This window comes from Camellia sinensis, chromosome 14 (assembly GCF_055761805.1).
Source record: "Camellia sinensis isolate YWXY chromosome 14, ASM5576180v1, whole genome shotgun sequence".
In the NCBI taxonomy this organism is placed as follows: domain Eukaryota; kingdom Viridiplantae; phylum Streptophyta; class Magnoliopsida; order Ericales; family Theaceae; genus Camellia; species Camellia sinensis.
Window position 1 is genome coordinate 18,783,224 of NC_138974.1, and position 15,559 is coordinate 18,798,782.

Genomic DNA, 15,559 nt, shown 5'->3' on the forward strand with positions numbered 1-15,559 from the left:
TCTCTGTTTCAACAAATAGCACCTATTATCCCTCCATTTTCTCTCTTCCTTTCAAACCCAACTGCAACCAGGATTCTTCTTCACTTCTCTTGATTTCATCAATTCTCTAACATGATCTGCGTCATTAAACCTCCCTGCATCTGCATACATGTTTGATAGAAGTATGTAGTACCCGGAATGCTCTGGCTTTAGCTTGAACAAATGCTCAGCTGCCCAACACCCCAATTCTATATCCCCATAGATTCGGCAAGCCCCAAGTAAAGCACCCCAAACACTAGCATCTGGTGTAATTGGAAGGCTTTTAATAAGCTCTGCCGCCTCTTTCAAAAGGCCAGCTCGGCCAAGAAGATCAACCATGCAAGCATAGTGCATCTGTGTTGGCTTAATATCACAAGCACTCATCTCGTCAAAATATTTCTTTCCCTCCTCAACGAATCCTCCATGACTACAAGCTGACAAAACTGCAATATATGAAACTGAATCATATTCTACACCTGTCCTTTTCATGGCTTCAAAGAGATTGATGGCAATACCCAACTTGCCCAGCATGCCATAGCCTAAAATCATGGTATTCCATGAAGCTACATCCTTATGAGGGATCTGATCAAAAACCTTTCTAGCAAGATCAATCTGCCCACATTTGGTATAAAAGTCCAAAAGTGAGTTCGCAATGAAGAGATGTGTATGAAAGTGCTTTCTTACCAAGAATCCATGGATTTCCCTTCCTTGCTTGATAGCAGAGAGATTTGCACAAGCCGAGAGAATGCCCACAAAAGAAACGGTATCATGCATCATTCCCATCAGTCCCATCTCCAAAAAAAAAGTTAGAGATGTTAAGCAGTCACTAGTTTGGGAATAGCCTACTATTAGTATATTGTATGATATCTCATCTCTAAGGGAAATGTCAAACACTTTTTGAGCAATGTTTAGGCATTGACATTTTGCGTACATATCCATCAAAGCATTTGAGACAAATAAATCAAAGACAGACCCTTTTCGAATCGACTGAGCATGGATTTCCTTTCCTGCACGAAGAAAGCCTATTCTCGCACAAGCAGGAAGAGCATTTGTGAAGGTGAGAGAGTTGGGAATCTCACCATGAGCTTGCATTTCTCTAACAAGTCCTACCGCTGCAAACTCAAGACTGTTTTGAGCAAAATTAGCAATCATGGCATTCCATGAGACCACATTCCTTGTATTCATGTTGTTAAAAACAGTTGAAGCTTCAGTTGAGTGCCCTGATTTTGCATACATATCAATCAGTGAGTTGGTGACAAATATATCAAATTCCATTCCCATTCTTAGACTAAAACCATGAAGTTCTTTCCCGGCAAGGAAACAATCTAGTTCAACCAACACCGGTATCATACTAGAAAGAGTGACCGGGTTTGGTTTTATCCCTGCATCGATCATCAACCTAAACATGTGCAAGGCATCTCTGTTATTGTGTCTATAAGCAAAACTAGTTATGATCGCATTCCAGGAAACCTCATTCTTCTCAACCATTTCACTAAAAACCCGCTTCATAGCCTTCACATTCCCACATTTCCCATAGGCATCAATCAAAGCATTACTGATAGTCACTTGAAAATCCAAACCTACCTTCACAACATAGCAATGAGTCTCACTCGCCGTCACTTCATCCTCCAATGCGGCACACACTGGCAAAACAGTCACAATACCAACAACATTTGGCATAGACCTAGACCTTGATTTCATCTCCTGAAACAATTCAAGTGCTTTGGAATGAAACCCATTAGCTGAAAACACCCCGATAATCGTGTTCCACGACACAATGTCTCTCTCAGACATTTCATCAAACACCTTCTCTGCATCACTCAAACAACCACAACCTCCATAGAACAACAAAAGGGTATTCCCCACAAACACATCCGAATCAAAATCCAATTTGAACAACAACCCATGAACCTCCTTACCCTTCCGAACCTCCGAATAGTCCGCACACACCTTGAGAACAAAAGGAAACGTATGGTCATCGGGTTCAACTCCACTTTGAACCATCCTGTTGTAAATTTCGAAGGCATCATGAAGTCCAGCAATGGAGAAAGCTCGGATGAGAGTGTTCCACAAGAAGGCGGAGCGAGAAAACGGGACGGTGAGTTGGAAGAGAGTGCGTGAAGTTGATGGGTCTCCGAAAGTGGCGTAGCGAAGAATGAGAGAGGCAGAGATGGAGACAGAGTTGGGAAGTAGTCCTTTGAGAAGAGCAATGGCATGGGCTTGTTGGGTTTGTTTGAGGGATTGTGTGGAGGAGCAGAGTGGGAGGAGAGAAGAGTGGCTTTGGGTGGCTGATGAAAGGTCGGTCCATTGTACAATGGTGGCGGCGGTGGTTGTGAGGGAGAGAGATGGGTTTTGGTTTTGGTTTTGGGTTTGAATTTGAACTAGTTTGCATTGGGTTGAAAGGGTACGAGTTAAGCTGCGGCAAATACGAGCATAGGAGTAGAACATAGGATTTTTTTTTGAACTAGTACAACATAGGATGTTGGCAATGCCTGTTTTTGCGAATTTAAGAAACACTTTAGGAAATTTGAGAAAAAATTTAAAAAGAAAATAAATAAAAAATGTATAAAATTAGATAAATTGTACATATATTTATTCATGTTTTAACTATTTTTTTTTTCTTTTGAAATTTCTTTTTAAATATCCTAACCAAATATAACATTTATGTATATGATAACGGTGCACACATTACGTATGTAACATATTATTATTTAAATTTAAAAGTAAATTGTAAATTTAATTTTCAAAATTTGAAATTGCCTTAAACTATTGTGAAGAACGTGTGTAAGTATATGATTTTTTTTATTTTATATTTTATATTATTCAGTTTACACGTGACAGATGTTTTAAGAGATTAAACTTAAGTCACACCTAATATAATAATATATATAGCATTGCATACTAGAATATATATACATAAGTAATACTATATTCCGATCAAAAAACGTAATACTATATATATATATCTTATGTCTTATTTAGAAAATAAAATAACGAGGATAATGATGTAATTTCATATTTTATGAGCTATAATTAAAAAAAATATATAATTAAACAAAAAAAAGTCATAACCAAATATCTCAAAATAATATTATAACTAAAGAATAAAACTTACTATAACTAAAGAAGAAAATGAATAATCAAGGATGTATATATATGAGGTGGGTATAATAAAATTCTCTAATAACGGGACACACATAAATAAATGACTCATGTGTATTTTATAGTGAAAAAATAAGATAAAAAATATAATTAGTATTTATTAGTATATTGCATATTGTTTATCAACATTATGATTAAAGGAAAAAATTATTCATTAATCTCATTTGGAGAAAAGTTATTCTATTTAGTCTTAGAAGTTTTTTTTTTTTTTTTTAAACCAATTAGTCCTTTTTATTTTAAGTATCGTATTTCTTTGTTTTGAGGCTTGAAAATTTACTTGTTTGCCCTTATGTGTGTGATTTTGTTTGAATTTTTTCCTAATATTGGGTGTGCGTAGGTAAGGTAAGTTTTACGTTTACATATTTTTTGTGGAGATTTAGTAGAGTGATTTGTAGGTGGATGATGTTATCCCGTTTGTGGTGTTATTGGTGTGATGTTCGTTCCTTTTTGTAATATTGATATTAATTAACATTCAAACGTAACACTAATTTAACACATAAAAAATACTCCTTACTATAATTTTTCCAAACACAGCACTCCAATATAAAATTCTAAAAAAACTACTTAGTATAACATTGTCACGACCCGCTCCCCGTACTCAAGGGTTAAGTATCGTGATGGCCAGTAACTGAGGTTACCTACGGCCAATTCTTAAACAAATCAAATTACGCGAGCGGAAGTAATATTTAAAAAAGGGTATCAAAATAATCATTGGAGTTTATATTTTTATTACAAAATATATTGACCAAAACGGTCGATATTTACATATAAATAATATCATAAAAAAATACTACGTGTGTCTATTCCGCAGCCCGACTTTCCAAAAAGCTATTTTTGAAGTGCATTAATTCCTGAAAATTGGTAAACAACTATAAGCACATGGCAGAGTGAGAAATATTATACCAAGAGTATAAGGGACACGAAATAACCATGGACAATTAATTAGGCCAAAACATTTATATAACTCAGTTTGGTACATAAATCATTTTAGTAGCAGAAACTGGAATACAGACATTATATAAATAGATAACCATAACCACGGTACAGAACATAACAGAACAGAGGTCACAGAAGTGACAGTCAGAACAGAGGTACGGATTCAAGAGGTGGCTCATACGGATTCTAGAGGTGGCTCCCACAATAGTGTAGCACTTAGCTCCGCACAGCACTTTGGTCCACACAACAGAGGTACGGATTCAAGAGGTGGCTCGTACAGATTCTAGAGGTGGCTCCCACAATAGTATAGCACTTAACTTTGCACAGCACTTTGGTCTGCACAGAATAGAGGTCAATGAATCCATGACAAACAGAGGACCACAAAGTGGTCAAACAGAGACCAATGGTTATTTAAGTCCCCAAGGCATGAGACTCCCGTGGTGGTACTTACAAAGCATAATTTTATATAAGGTCATAGCCAAATATTTTTTTAAATATAAACAAATATATCCATGGATTTCCTTTTAAGCAAATAGGGTTCAGAAATAAAACCACGTAACTGAAACCTTTATAAAACATAACTTTTATTAATATACTAATAAAACATAACTTCTGTAAAATAGATTTTGGTAAGTCAAAATATAAGTAAAATACATTTTGGTAACTCAAGATATAATATAACTCACCTTAACTTTAACACCTTACTCTTTCTTTCCACTATAAAAAATCCTTTCACCTTCCACTATTTTTTTTTCTTTCTTTTCTCTCTTTTCTTTCTTTATCTCTTTCTTTCTTCTTTCTTTTCTTTCATCCCTTTTATAGGAGGAGAGAGCATACGTGGCAGATTCGATAATAATTATAAAGATTTATTCTTATCCTTAATAGATATTTAAGATAATTACTTTTTGATTCAATATTTTAATATAATTATATAAATAAAATAATTTTTAATTAAATTACATTTTACCATATACCAACAGAAAATAAATTATTTATTTTACTACCACACTCATTATTATTATTATTAATATTATCTATATTATTATTATTTATATTTTGATCCCTAAACTTTTAAATAATTATATTATTTTATAAAATTACGCATCATAAGATATAATAAATTATATATTTTCTGAACTGAGATTAAATAATATTAGTATAAATTTTACAGAATAATTAAAAATCTGGATTGTTACAAACATTCTAAAGTAACACAAAAAAATTTCTTATTGTAACGCTTTAATGTAACATACAAAAAAATTTCTTAGTGTATTTTTTTCAAACGTAACACTCTAATATAACACACAGCAAAATTTCTTAATATAACACTCTAATATAACACACACAAAAACTCCTCAGTGTAACACTCTAATGCAACATACAAAAAAATTTCTTGATGTATTTTTTTCAAATGTAACACTCTAATATAATGCTCTAAAAAAATCCTTAGTATAACACTCTAATGTAACACACAAAAACTTCGTAGTGTAACATTTTAATGCAACACAAAAAAAACTCATTAGTGTACTTTTTCTAAACATAACACTTCAATATAACACTACAAAAAAATTCCTTAGTATAACACTTTAATGTAACACACAAAAAAATTATTTAGTGTACTTTTTCCAAAGGTAACGCTTCAATGTAACACACATAAAAAAAAAATTATTAGTGTACTTTTTCTAAACATAACACTCTAATGTAACACTAAAAAAAAAAAAAAAAGAATGTGAAATTCTTCAAACCATTCCAAAAGGAGCACGTATTCTTTAGTAAGTTTTGAACAAATATATAATTTCAAACTGTGAGTGTCACATTTGAAAAAAAAAGGTACACTAAGGAGTTTTTTTACTGTTTTGTGTGTTATATTGGAGTGCTACGTTTGGGAAAAGTACACTAAGAATTTTTTTTTTACATTGGAGCGTTATGTTTGGAAAAAATACACAAAAGAATTTTTTTTAAGTGTTACGTTGTTACGTTTTGGAAAAGTATACAAATGAGTTTTTTAGTGTGTTAGATTGAAGTGTTACATTATTGGAGTGCTACATTAGAGTGTTAGGTTTTTGTTCGTAATGTGTGATTTGTTCTAGAATGTGGGAAAATTCAAAACTTCTATAGTTCAAATTGTCCAAATGTGTAATTTTACCTTTTGAGAAAATCACTTTTATTCCTAAAAAATTAAACCCAAACATGTAAGTGACTACTCGTTTATGTAATTTCCACTTGAATGGGACCTTTGGGTTTATAAGAAAAAAGAAAAAATTAAATCGTTCATAAAATTATATTTTGAGATTTGTTGATATACTTCAGCCACGATTAAATCCATCTCTATATTCATTTACACATTAAATTATTGGGTAGTCTCAAATTATTTTGTAATGTTAAAACTGCAACAATCACTTCTCTCTACCTAGCAAAGATAACTTATCATATTGCATTTGTAAAATTTTTCATAACTTGTTACGAAAATTATTAGGTATTTTTTGGAGTATTACATATTCATATTCTTTCACTAATAATCATTTATTATATCTTTTTATGTTTCTCAATTATACAATATAAAATCATAATATCTCAATTTCTTCATCAATTATAATATTATGAAACACCATGTGACCATACTCTCAAAATACCCAATAATTATCCCGGTTACGTGAATAGTTTTGAACACTATGCAACCAACGCTACAGTTCCAAGAATACCCAATAATTATCCCATTTACATGAATTTTTTTTTAATTCAATAGTAATAGAAAAATTTAGTCAAAACCCATCTATTGGACTTTTATTTGGTGAAAATGATAGTTGAATTTATTTTTTTCATAAACCCCTAAGGAGGAAATGCATGATTGAGTAAGGACAAAGTAAAATATCATTTTTTTTAGACGATATTGTCAGAGTAACATATTACTGTATACCAGAATAATATGTTACTATGAGATAAAGTAATATGTTACTGTTTACATCAATTTCGATAGTAATAATAATATTTTTTTTGAAGAATTTTATAATCAATATGGATCTTATTTGATAAATCTTAATGAGAGAATTCTAAAAATACTATTAAAAACTAGTAATGCTACAGGCCCCAAAGAGATGACCAAATAAATGACCAAAAATCTAGTTGGACTGCCACCTAAGATTAGTGGGCCCCACCACTAAACAATTCTCATTTTCCTCTCACGTGGTAGAAAGAAAGAAGCAGAAAAGAAAAAACAAAAACAAAAAACAAAAAGGTGCCAAAACCCCATCAACTCCTTTCAGACTTTCAGTTCATTGAAAAAGCATAATCATCACCGAAGGAAAAAAAAAAAAAAATCATCACCGAAGAAAATAGCCTATGTCGAAAGAAGAAGTTGATCAAGTTAGTTTTTAATTTGTGGGATCTACTTTTTTTTTTTTTTTTGATATGATCTAACTTGTTAAAATTATAAATCACTATAATTTGCAACTAGTTTTTTTCAACCTCAGTCCAGCTAGTTTTTTGTTCTCTGTAAAGATGCCAGGAGCTTCTAAATCATTTTTTTTTAGCAACAAAAATCAACATCTCAACTATTAATTTCAACTATACATCCTCATTTCCATCCTTTTGTAATAATTTATTTTAGGATTTTTGATTTTTAGAGTTCAACCTTTCATTTCTAGTTGAATATTTGTGGATCATGTTTGATTTGTGCCTTTTTTCCTTTTTTCTTTTTTTGGGGGTTTCCCTCTCTCTTCCTATTTTGAGGCATTCTAGTTGTTTGTTGAAAATTAACTGAAAAATGGTAGCTTTGTTTATTTAGTGGCACCTTCAAGGTGGTTGTTGAAGTCCTTTGAGAAATTGTAACTTTGTTTATTAAATGACATGTCAACTGATTTTTTTATTTTTTTTTGATAACAAGAAAAAAATTCCATGCTGTAGCATAAGATCAAACAATGTCGATACCTTAAAAGTTTCGGAATAGACAATGAAAAATGAGAGTGGCGAGCATTAGTTCAAATATTGAATTTTGCAGAGAGGCTTGATAGATTGTACTTGACATGTGCTGATGCAAGATGCAATTTTTTGACATTTTAATTTGGGTGTTTCTAATAGAGGTGTTGGTCTAGTAGATGCTAAAGATGGTAAATGAAGTAAGAATGATGGTTTAGAGACTTCACTCTAGGAGATGAACCAAATATTTTTTGAATATTGCTTGGCATTATATGAAAGTGTACACAATTTTTTTTTTATGTTATTTTTTTAATCTTTAAAATGTACACAAATGTATGTAATCAATAGCAGTGTCTATGAACTTATGAATGTAAAACAAGATCAAATGATTATGTATCTTTTTGTAATGAAGTTGTGTAATTTTGGTGTTATGTTTGTGGTTAATTTGTCTGTGTTGCTACTTGGTTTATTATTTGTGGTTGATGGTGGTTGATTGAAAAGTTGAGCATTGCAGAAAAATTGCAAAATTTTATATTTTAACATTGAAAAAGAGTTCAACATTTATGGTTAAACAATCCTGAAACTTGAAGAAATTTCTGCAATAACACTCACCAAATTAATGATGATCAAATGATCAAAAATCTATTTCAGATTATGAATTAAGACTATTACAATCTGTCAAATTATGAAGCTTCATTTAAGATTCTAAATGTGATTGTTCCAAGAGTCAAATTAAAAACAAAAGCTGGAAAAGTATTTCCACCATGTACATTAATCACATATCATATCCATTCAAAAAAATTGTAGCAACAAAAAGAAGCATCCATACAAAATCATAAAATGCTTCAAATCTTTGGTCTTACTTCATCATTCAATTTTGACTTCAAATCTTTGGTCCCTCTTCAACTTTATCTTCTTCTGGTGACGGCATGGAAGTAGGAGCTAAATCATAACAGGCTCTCCAAGATGGATGAATATTACTCTACAATAAAAATAATAGAAAGTATAAGATGCATATTTTAAGAAATTGTACCTAATAATCTATATAAAAATAAATAAAATAAAATGGAGAGCATGTTATGTACCTGGGATTCACTACCATTGAAGAAAATCGAGTTCGTGTCAAAGCCTTGTCCTCTTGTACTTGATTGAAATGGATATCTTCCACCTAATAGCATATTTGGATGACCATAATATGGAGGTATCCCAGAAAAATTTGGATAGGCAGACATGTTCGACCACATTAATGATCCCCTATTAAAGGCGTAACTCTCTCCACCAATATATTGTGACCGTTGCATTTCAGTCTCCTACATTGATAAAAATATTGCATCCATTATACTTTAATCCTATTGACATAATTGTATTTAAAATAAATAAGTGTCTTACATCTAAGGTAAAACCCTCTTGTGTTCTAGTCACACCAAAACCCGTAGTAGAGGTTGTAACATGAACATTTTCAGTCTCTTCAAAGTCCTATTTAAGCATTAAAAATAAAAAGTTAGTAACAAAAAAATAATCAATAAAAGAAGTAAAAAAAATATATGATATTGATTACCTTCACTACATTTTCCTTATTACAAGTGGTGGTCTTTTGCTTCTTATTTCTTTCCTTCTTTTTCTTAACAACTTTTTCAATGATGGATTGCTTTCTTTTCAATGGAGGTCGCCCCTTTTGACGAAGAGCCAATGGATCAAGAATGGCTTTACTCTCTTTTGGAATTATTATACCATCACCACATGAGGGAAAACAATTATGAATACTTTGTAGATCTTGGCTTATTGCTACCATAAACATCTCCAACTTCTGTGAACTCCCATTTCAATTGTTGTATCCGTTCAATCATCTTGTCATACTTATCATCAGTTTCAACCCCTAAATCGGCAACCTCATAAAAGGCATTGCAAATTTTATTAAATCGATGGGCTTTAGGTTTGGTAGAAAAATTGGCATAACTAATCCGAACTTTCATATGGCTCCTTTTAACATTTTTATCCCATCTCCTCAAGATGTACTTCTCCGGTACTTGGTCAAACTTTCTATGCATGAAGACTGTGATTTGATGCTTGCACAATATTCCCCTAAATTCAGATAATTGACAATTGCAATTAACTTCTTTTGTATCATCCTTAAAAACAACAATGAAAGTTGCACATTGATGGCTCTCTCCAACTTTGACATATTCATCAATTGTATATTCTGAAATGCCACCACCTTCTTTACATGTAGTCAAATCACAATAAATCTTTCCTAATATCTCTCGCTGGGACTCTTTGAATTTTGCTCTCGTGTAAGCACTTTGAAATTGCTTCTCTATCTCATAATGACTTATACATGAGATGCATGAGTTAAAAGAATTGAATTCCTTAAGATTTTCATTTTCCATCTTTTTTGCCAATGCATTCTCATACTGTTTAACAAACTGTTTCAAAGTGATTTTCGAATTGATATAGCCATCAAAAAAGGCATGCATGCTTTCATTACGGTGAGTTGTTGACATTCCTGCCCAAAATATATCTTTGACAAAAGCTGGCACCCAACGATGTCTCTCTTCATATAACCCAAGTAACCACACATTACTTTGAAGTTCAAACATCTCAATGAACCTATCCCATCTTTTTTCAAATTCTTCTTTGGTCAATGAATCATAAACAACATTTTGCATTTCAAATTTGATTGGTTCATATTCTTTGTACTTTCTCAATTTTTCGGGCACCTTTTTCATGATGTGCCACAAGCACCACCTATGTCGTGCATTAGGAAAAACCTTCGCAATAGCCTTTGGCATAGCTTTGTCTTGATATGTGATTATTGCACTCGGGGGGCTTTCAAACATGCATGTGATCCAAGATTAAAATAGCCATGTAAATGACTCTGTGTCTTCACTTGAGATTAACCCACATCCTAGCAATATCGATTGTCCATAGTGGTTCACTTCAACAAAAGGAGCAAATGGCATGCCATATTTATTAACCAAATATGTCGTATCAAATGTTACTACATCACCAAACTCACGCCAAGCCGCTCTACTCCTCGCGTCTGCCCAAAATACATTCCTCAATCGGCCTTCTTCATTCAAATCAATCATGGAAAAGAAGTTAGAATTGTTGGATTGCATTTTCAGAAAGTAGTTTTCCATTGTAATAGCATCTCCTCCCTTGAGCTGTAAACGCCTTATTCCATTAAGATAGTTTCTCGCATCCTTCTCCAAAATGTTAGCTTCTCATGTCCACCTCCCTCAACTACAAATGAATTAAAATTTTGATTCATTTTCAATTCAAGCCTTCGTTTGACATGTGGTTGAAGTATTCGATTGCATTTGAAGAATTGAGTTTTCCCTGAACTTAGTCCATGGTTATGGTCAAGATTAACAAAATTCAACCTCCACTTTCCACTAGTGCATAGATTTGCCGTGACCCTTACCTTGCAATTTGTCTTCAATTGTGGTTGCAACTTAACAAGGTTGCTTGATCGGACCTTTTGCTTTCCACTGCGATTACATATCTTTAATCACTTCTGCACTTGCTTTTTCCATTTCATTCTCAATATCCTCCCCATTACATTCTGTGTTACCATAATCACTTGTTACTCTGTCTTCCATCATTTTAAAATATAACAAAGAATTATAAACATCATTTTAAAATTTGGAAAACATTTAACCCACCAAAATTGAACAGAAATAGTGCTTTATTATTTAGTACAAATCTCTCAAACCAAAAAATAATCTTCCAAGACTTTTGACAAATATTAAAGTTAAATTAAAAATTTTATTTATGTAAAGTAGAGGAGTACAAAAAGAAATATAACCGAATTCCATCAATTGATATTAAGACAGAGCACCACATATTTAAAAATAAAATAAAATTAAGGTAGAGCAGCACAACTTTTATTAAGATTGAAAAAGAGAGCACAACACAATGATATTGTTCACCGTTTCAACCTTTTTTTTTCTTTTAAGACTTTTAACAAATATTTAGGCATGTTTGGTTTATGGATTTGAGTAAAAATTTAAAAAATAAAATAAAAAAATAGATGAAATATAAATATATTTCATTTATGTTTTACCCACCTTTTCATTTTTTTTTCTAAATTTTTATCTAAGTTTATGAATTAACCAGATCATTAGGAATTTGAAAATGAAAAATAAAAAGGTGGGACACAATTTCTTTTTTCAAATCTGATTCAAATCTATGAACCAAACACAATGTTAGAATATGAATTTCTCAGTAAAAAAAAAAAAAAATCATTGTTCAATCAAAAAATAATAAACCTAAAAATATACACAATTCCTTGCAAAAATTAGAAAAAGAAAAAGAAAAAGAAAAAGAAGCTTTCCAGAAATTTAAAAATAAATTAAAATTTATAATTTTAACAAGTTAGATCATATAAAAAAAAGTAGATCCCACAAATTAAAAACTTACTTGATCACCTTCTTCTTTCCACGGAGGCTATTTTCTTCGGTGATGATTATGCTTTATTCAATGGACTGAAAGTCTGAAAGGAGTTGAGGGGGTTTTGGCGCCTTCTTGTTTTTGTTTTTTTTTTTTTCGTTTCTGCTTCTTTCTTTTTATCACGTGAGAGGAAAATGAGAATTGTTTAGTGGTGGGGGCCACTAATCTTAGGTGGCAGTCCAACTAGATTTTTGGTCATTTATTTGGTCATCTCTTTGGGGTCTGTAGCATTACTGATTCAAAACTGACATCTAAATCAAAAGTTATATTATTTTAAAATTTAATACTTTGGTTGTCACGACCCCATTTCGCCCTTAGTAGAATGGTGCCGTGATGGCCAGTAATCTGAGATTACCAAAGGCCAACTTACAAAGATTCACACACAATCAGAGTATATATATGGGGTTTACATGTGCGGAAGCAATAAATTTAAATCTAGGTAGTCCATAAGAGCTGTGCATAGATCAAATGAAATGACATACATTTTAACATGGTTTACAACTTGGATACAAATAAAATAAAGTACATATTACATCTTGATCAAAAGGCTTCTCAAGTCGACATATACAAAAGAAGTGAATTAAAACTAAGAAACATAATCTTCAAGATGATACAAAACATGAATCAAAACATCTTGCACATAACATTTTAGGCGTCACCGCCTTCTTGCTCTCCACCTACATATATATAAAGGGGAGGGTGAGTTTGGATACTCAGTGAATGATATAATTAATAAAGGTTTGAATGAATGATATCCGAGATCTTTATCAAAACAATACATATCATAGCTTGTAACAAAACATGGGATGAATCGAGTTCATCAATCAAATCTTTCAAATCTTCTTGGGATGTTTAATAACATCTACATAATACATGGAGGATGACATTTCGGACAAAACAAGAGAATAATCGACCCGGAATCGATTAGACAAATCCACCCGCACAAGGCCGTCAGTGGGGCCATCCGTACAAGACCGTCGATGGCAGAGATTTCTCAAACATGGTGCTACATGGGCTTATAGTCCTCTAGCATAAAAGGACTTTCCAAGAATGTCATCAAAACAAGATAATACTTGATACAAAACTAGGGATAATCATTCATACTTGAACAAATACTTTTTCAAAACGAAGCAAAGCTTTATCAAAACTTTATAACATAGCTTTATTAAAAATACCACTCACATAGCTTTTCGGGTGTAGGGATTAAGGCAAGGATCCGAGACCTACAAATACATGGAAAAGTCTATTGAATGCATTTCAAGAAGACAAGAAAGAATGCTCAAAGATGGCTATGCAATGTATTCTCAAAACAAGCTTTACATGAATGAAAATGATCCCGGCATTTCTTTTCAAAACCAAGCCAAGACAAAGTAAAACATGTTGGGAGTTAAATCACTGTTTTTCATCTAGGGAAAACATGCTGGGTACCAACCAGGTCTTGGAATGGATGTACAGAAATGATCTCGGCAAAATGACCTAGCTGGGTGAACTCAGGAGGTCTTGGTTGAGGTCCCACACATCTTGGCCAAGGTGTGGTTACCTAGGCTTCGGCGTGCAGCTGCCTGCCGAGGTGTTACAAGGTATCGGCAAGGGTGTACCATGGTTGGCCTAGGTGTGCAATGGTTAGCCTAGGTGTGCATGCAAGATAGACTAAAGTGCAAGTGATCATGCAAGGTTGACCAAGGTGAGATACGATACTTGGCCTAGGTGTGAGATCTAGGCAAGAGTGGTCTCGGTGACCACACCTAGGGAAATGTGAAGTCTGGAATTTGGGTTTCCTCCTTGAAGGACATAAAGAACATGAAGGACAAGAACGTGAAGAACATGAATGCTAAAATCATAATTTCTTTATTCAAAACCTGAGATTTCATGAGATGAGTTCGAAAACATGGACCTGGGTACCCATACTTGAAAATCTTATGAAAGCAAACACAAAAACTTGGATTTTGATACAAGCTTTCGGATCAAAACATGGTTTTTTTTCAAGAACGCATGAACATCACTTTTTCTTTTTAAAACAAACTTTAAATCAATGCATGGCTCATGAATCATGCTAGATCATGCAATGTGATCGGATCAACATAAAGAATGACAAGAGTAGATCAAGAATCTAACATCAAAACACGGATCTAACGGTTCAAGGTGTGAAGATCAAGCTTGGAAATCTACTTCTCTCTCAAGAACTCCTTTTCCTCACTTCCTAGAGCTTCTCTATATAAAGGCAAAGATATGACAAATGATGTGGGTTTCTCTACTGGCAGCAGACTTAACCCTCTGCTGGGACATGTGGCACTATCAGATTGGGTTTTCTCAAAAAAGTGACTGAATGACAAGACAAGAGCATGACAAAGGGTGTACAACAAGCAATGTGGCATGGGCACTCTAATCAAGGCAATGACCTCGGATCAAGACATAGGCTTCGGCAAGAAGGTTTCAATGATCTCGGCTAGGAAGGATAACACTTGACCTAGTTGTGCCACACCTCGGCTTAGATGTGCCACACCTCGGTCTAGGTCATACCAGTCCAGGAACAAGATTACTAGGTGCAAGGATCAAGGATCTAGGACGCCTAGATGATAACATCTCGGCCTAGATGATACACATCTCGGGCAATATGCCAGGGTGAAGGTGGAGGTCAACCAAAGTGGTTCCAAGATGGTCCTAGGTGTAAGAGGTTCAAAGGTGTGACCTATGCTTAACATGACCTAGGCTTGGCATGACCTACGCTTGGCATGACCTAGTAAGGAACAAAGCATACATACAACACTTAGACAAATCACAGAAGCACAAAACAAGACAGAGACTTTTACCTAGGCAAAACAAGTCTAAGTCTACAAATGCAAGCTTAACAAGACGAAATCATACAAATGTACATGAACATGACTAAGACATGAATGTGGGTTATTACATTCGTAATAATGACATGTGTTGGACTTTTCAAGAAAAACTTTTATGTTTGTCCTTAATATATTAAAATTTTAGAGTAAATTACAAGTACACCCCTTGAGGTTTACTTAAAATACAAATTGCCTTATGTGGTTTGAAAAATTACAAATACCTCATTATCAGAATTTTT

The 15,559-nt window shown here is 33.1% G+C and overlaps 2 protein-coding genes across 2 annotated transcripts; both read right to left on the bottom strand.

The window, feature by feature from the left end:
- Positions 1 to 49: 49 nt before the first annotated feature.
- LOC145806689 (pentatricopeptide repeat-containing protein At1g18485-like) lies at positions 50 to 2,503 on the bottom strand. Its single transcript, XM_082904264.1, has one exon. The coding sequence runs from the start codon at positions 2,464 to 2,466 to the stop codon at positions 52 to 54; it is 2,415 nt and encodes an 804-aa protein (XP_082760390.1). The 5' UTR covers positions 2,467 to 2,503; the 3' UTR covers positions 50 to 51.
- A 6,411-nt stretch (positions 2,504 to 8,914) lies between these two features.
- On the bottom strand, positions 8,915 to 10,820 carry LOC145806830 (protein FAR-RED IMPAIRED RESPONSE 1-like). The gene is made up of 5 exons (XM_082904662.1): positions 9,821 to 10,820; positions 9,590 to 9,744; positions 9,421 to 9,507; positions 9,117 to 9,341; positions 8,915 to 9,013 (listed from the first exon to the last, which is right to left on the bottom strand). The coding sequence occupies exons 1-5, from the start codon at positions 10,818 to 10,820 to the stop codon at positions 8,915 to 8,917; spliced, it is 1,566 nt and encodes a 521-aa protein (XP_082760788.1).
- Positions 10,821 to 15,559: the final 4,739 nt, after the last annotated feature.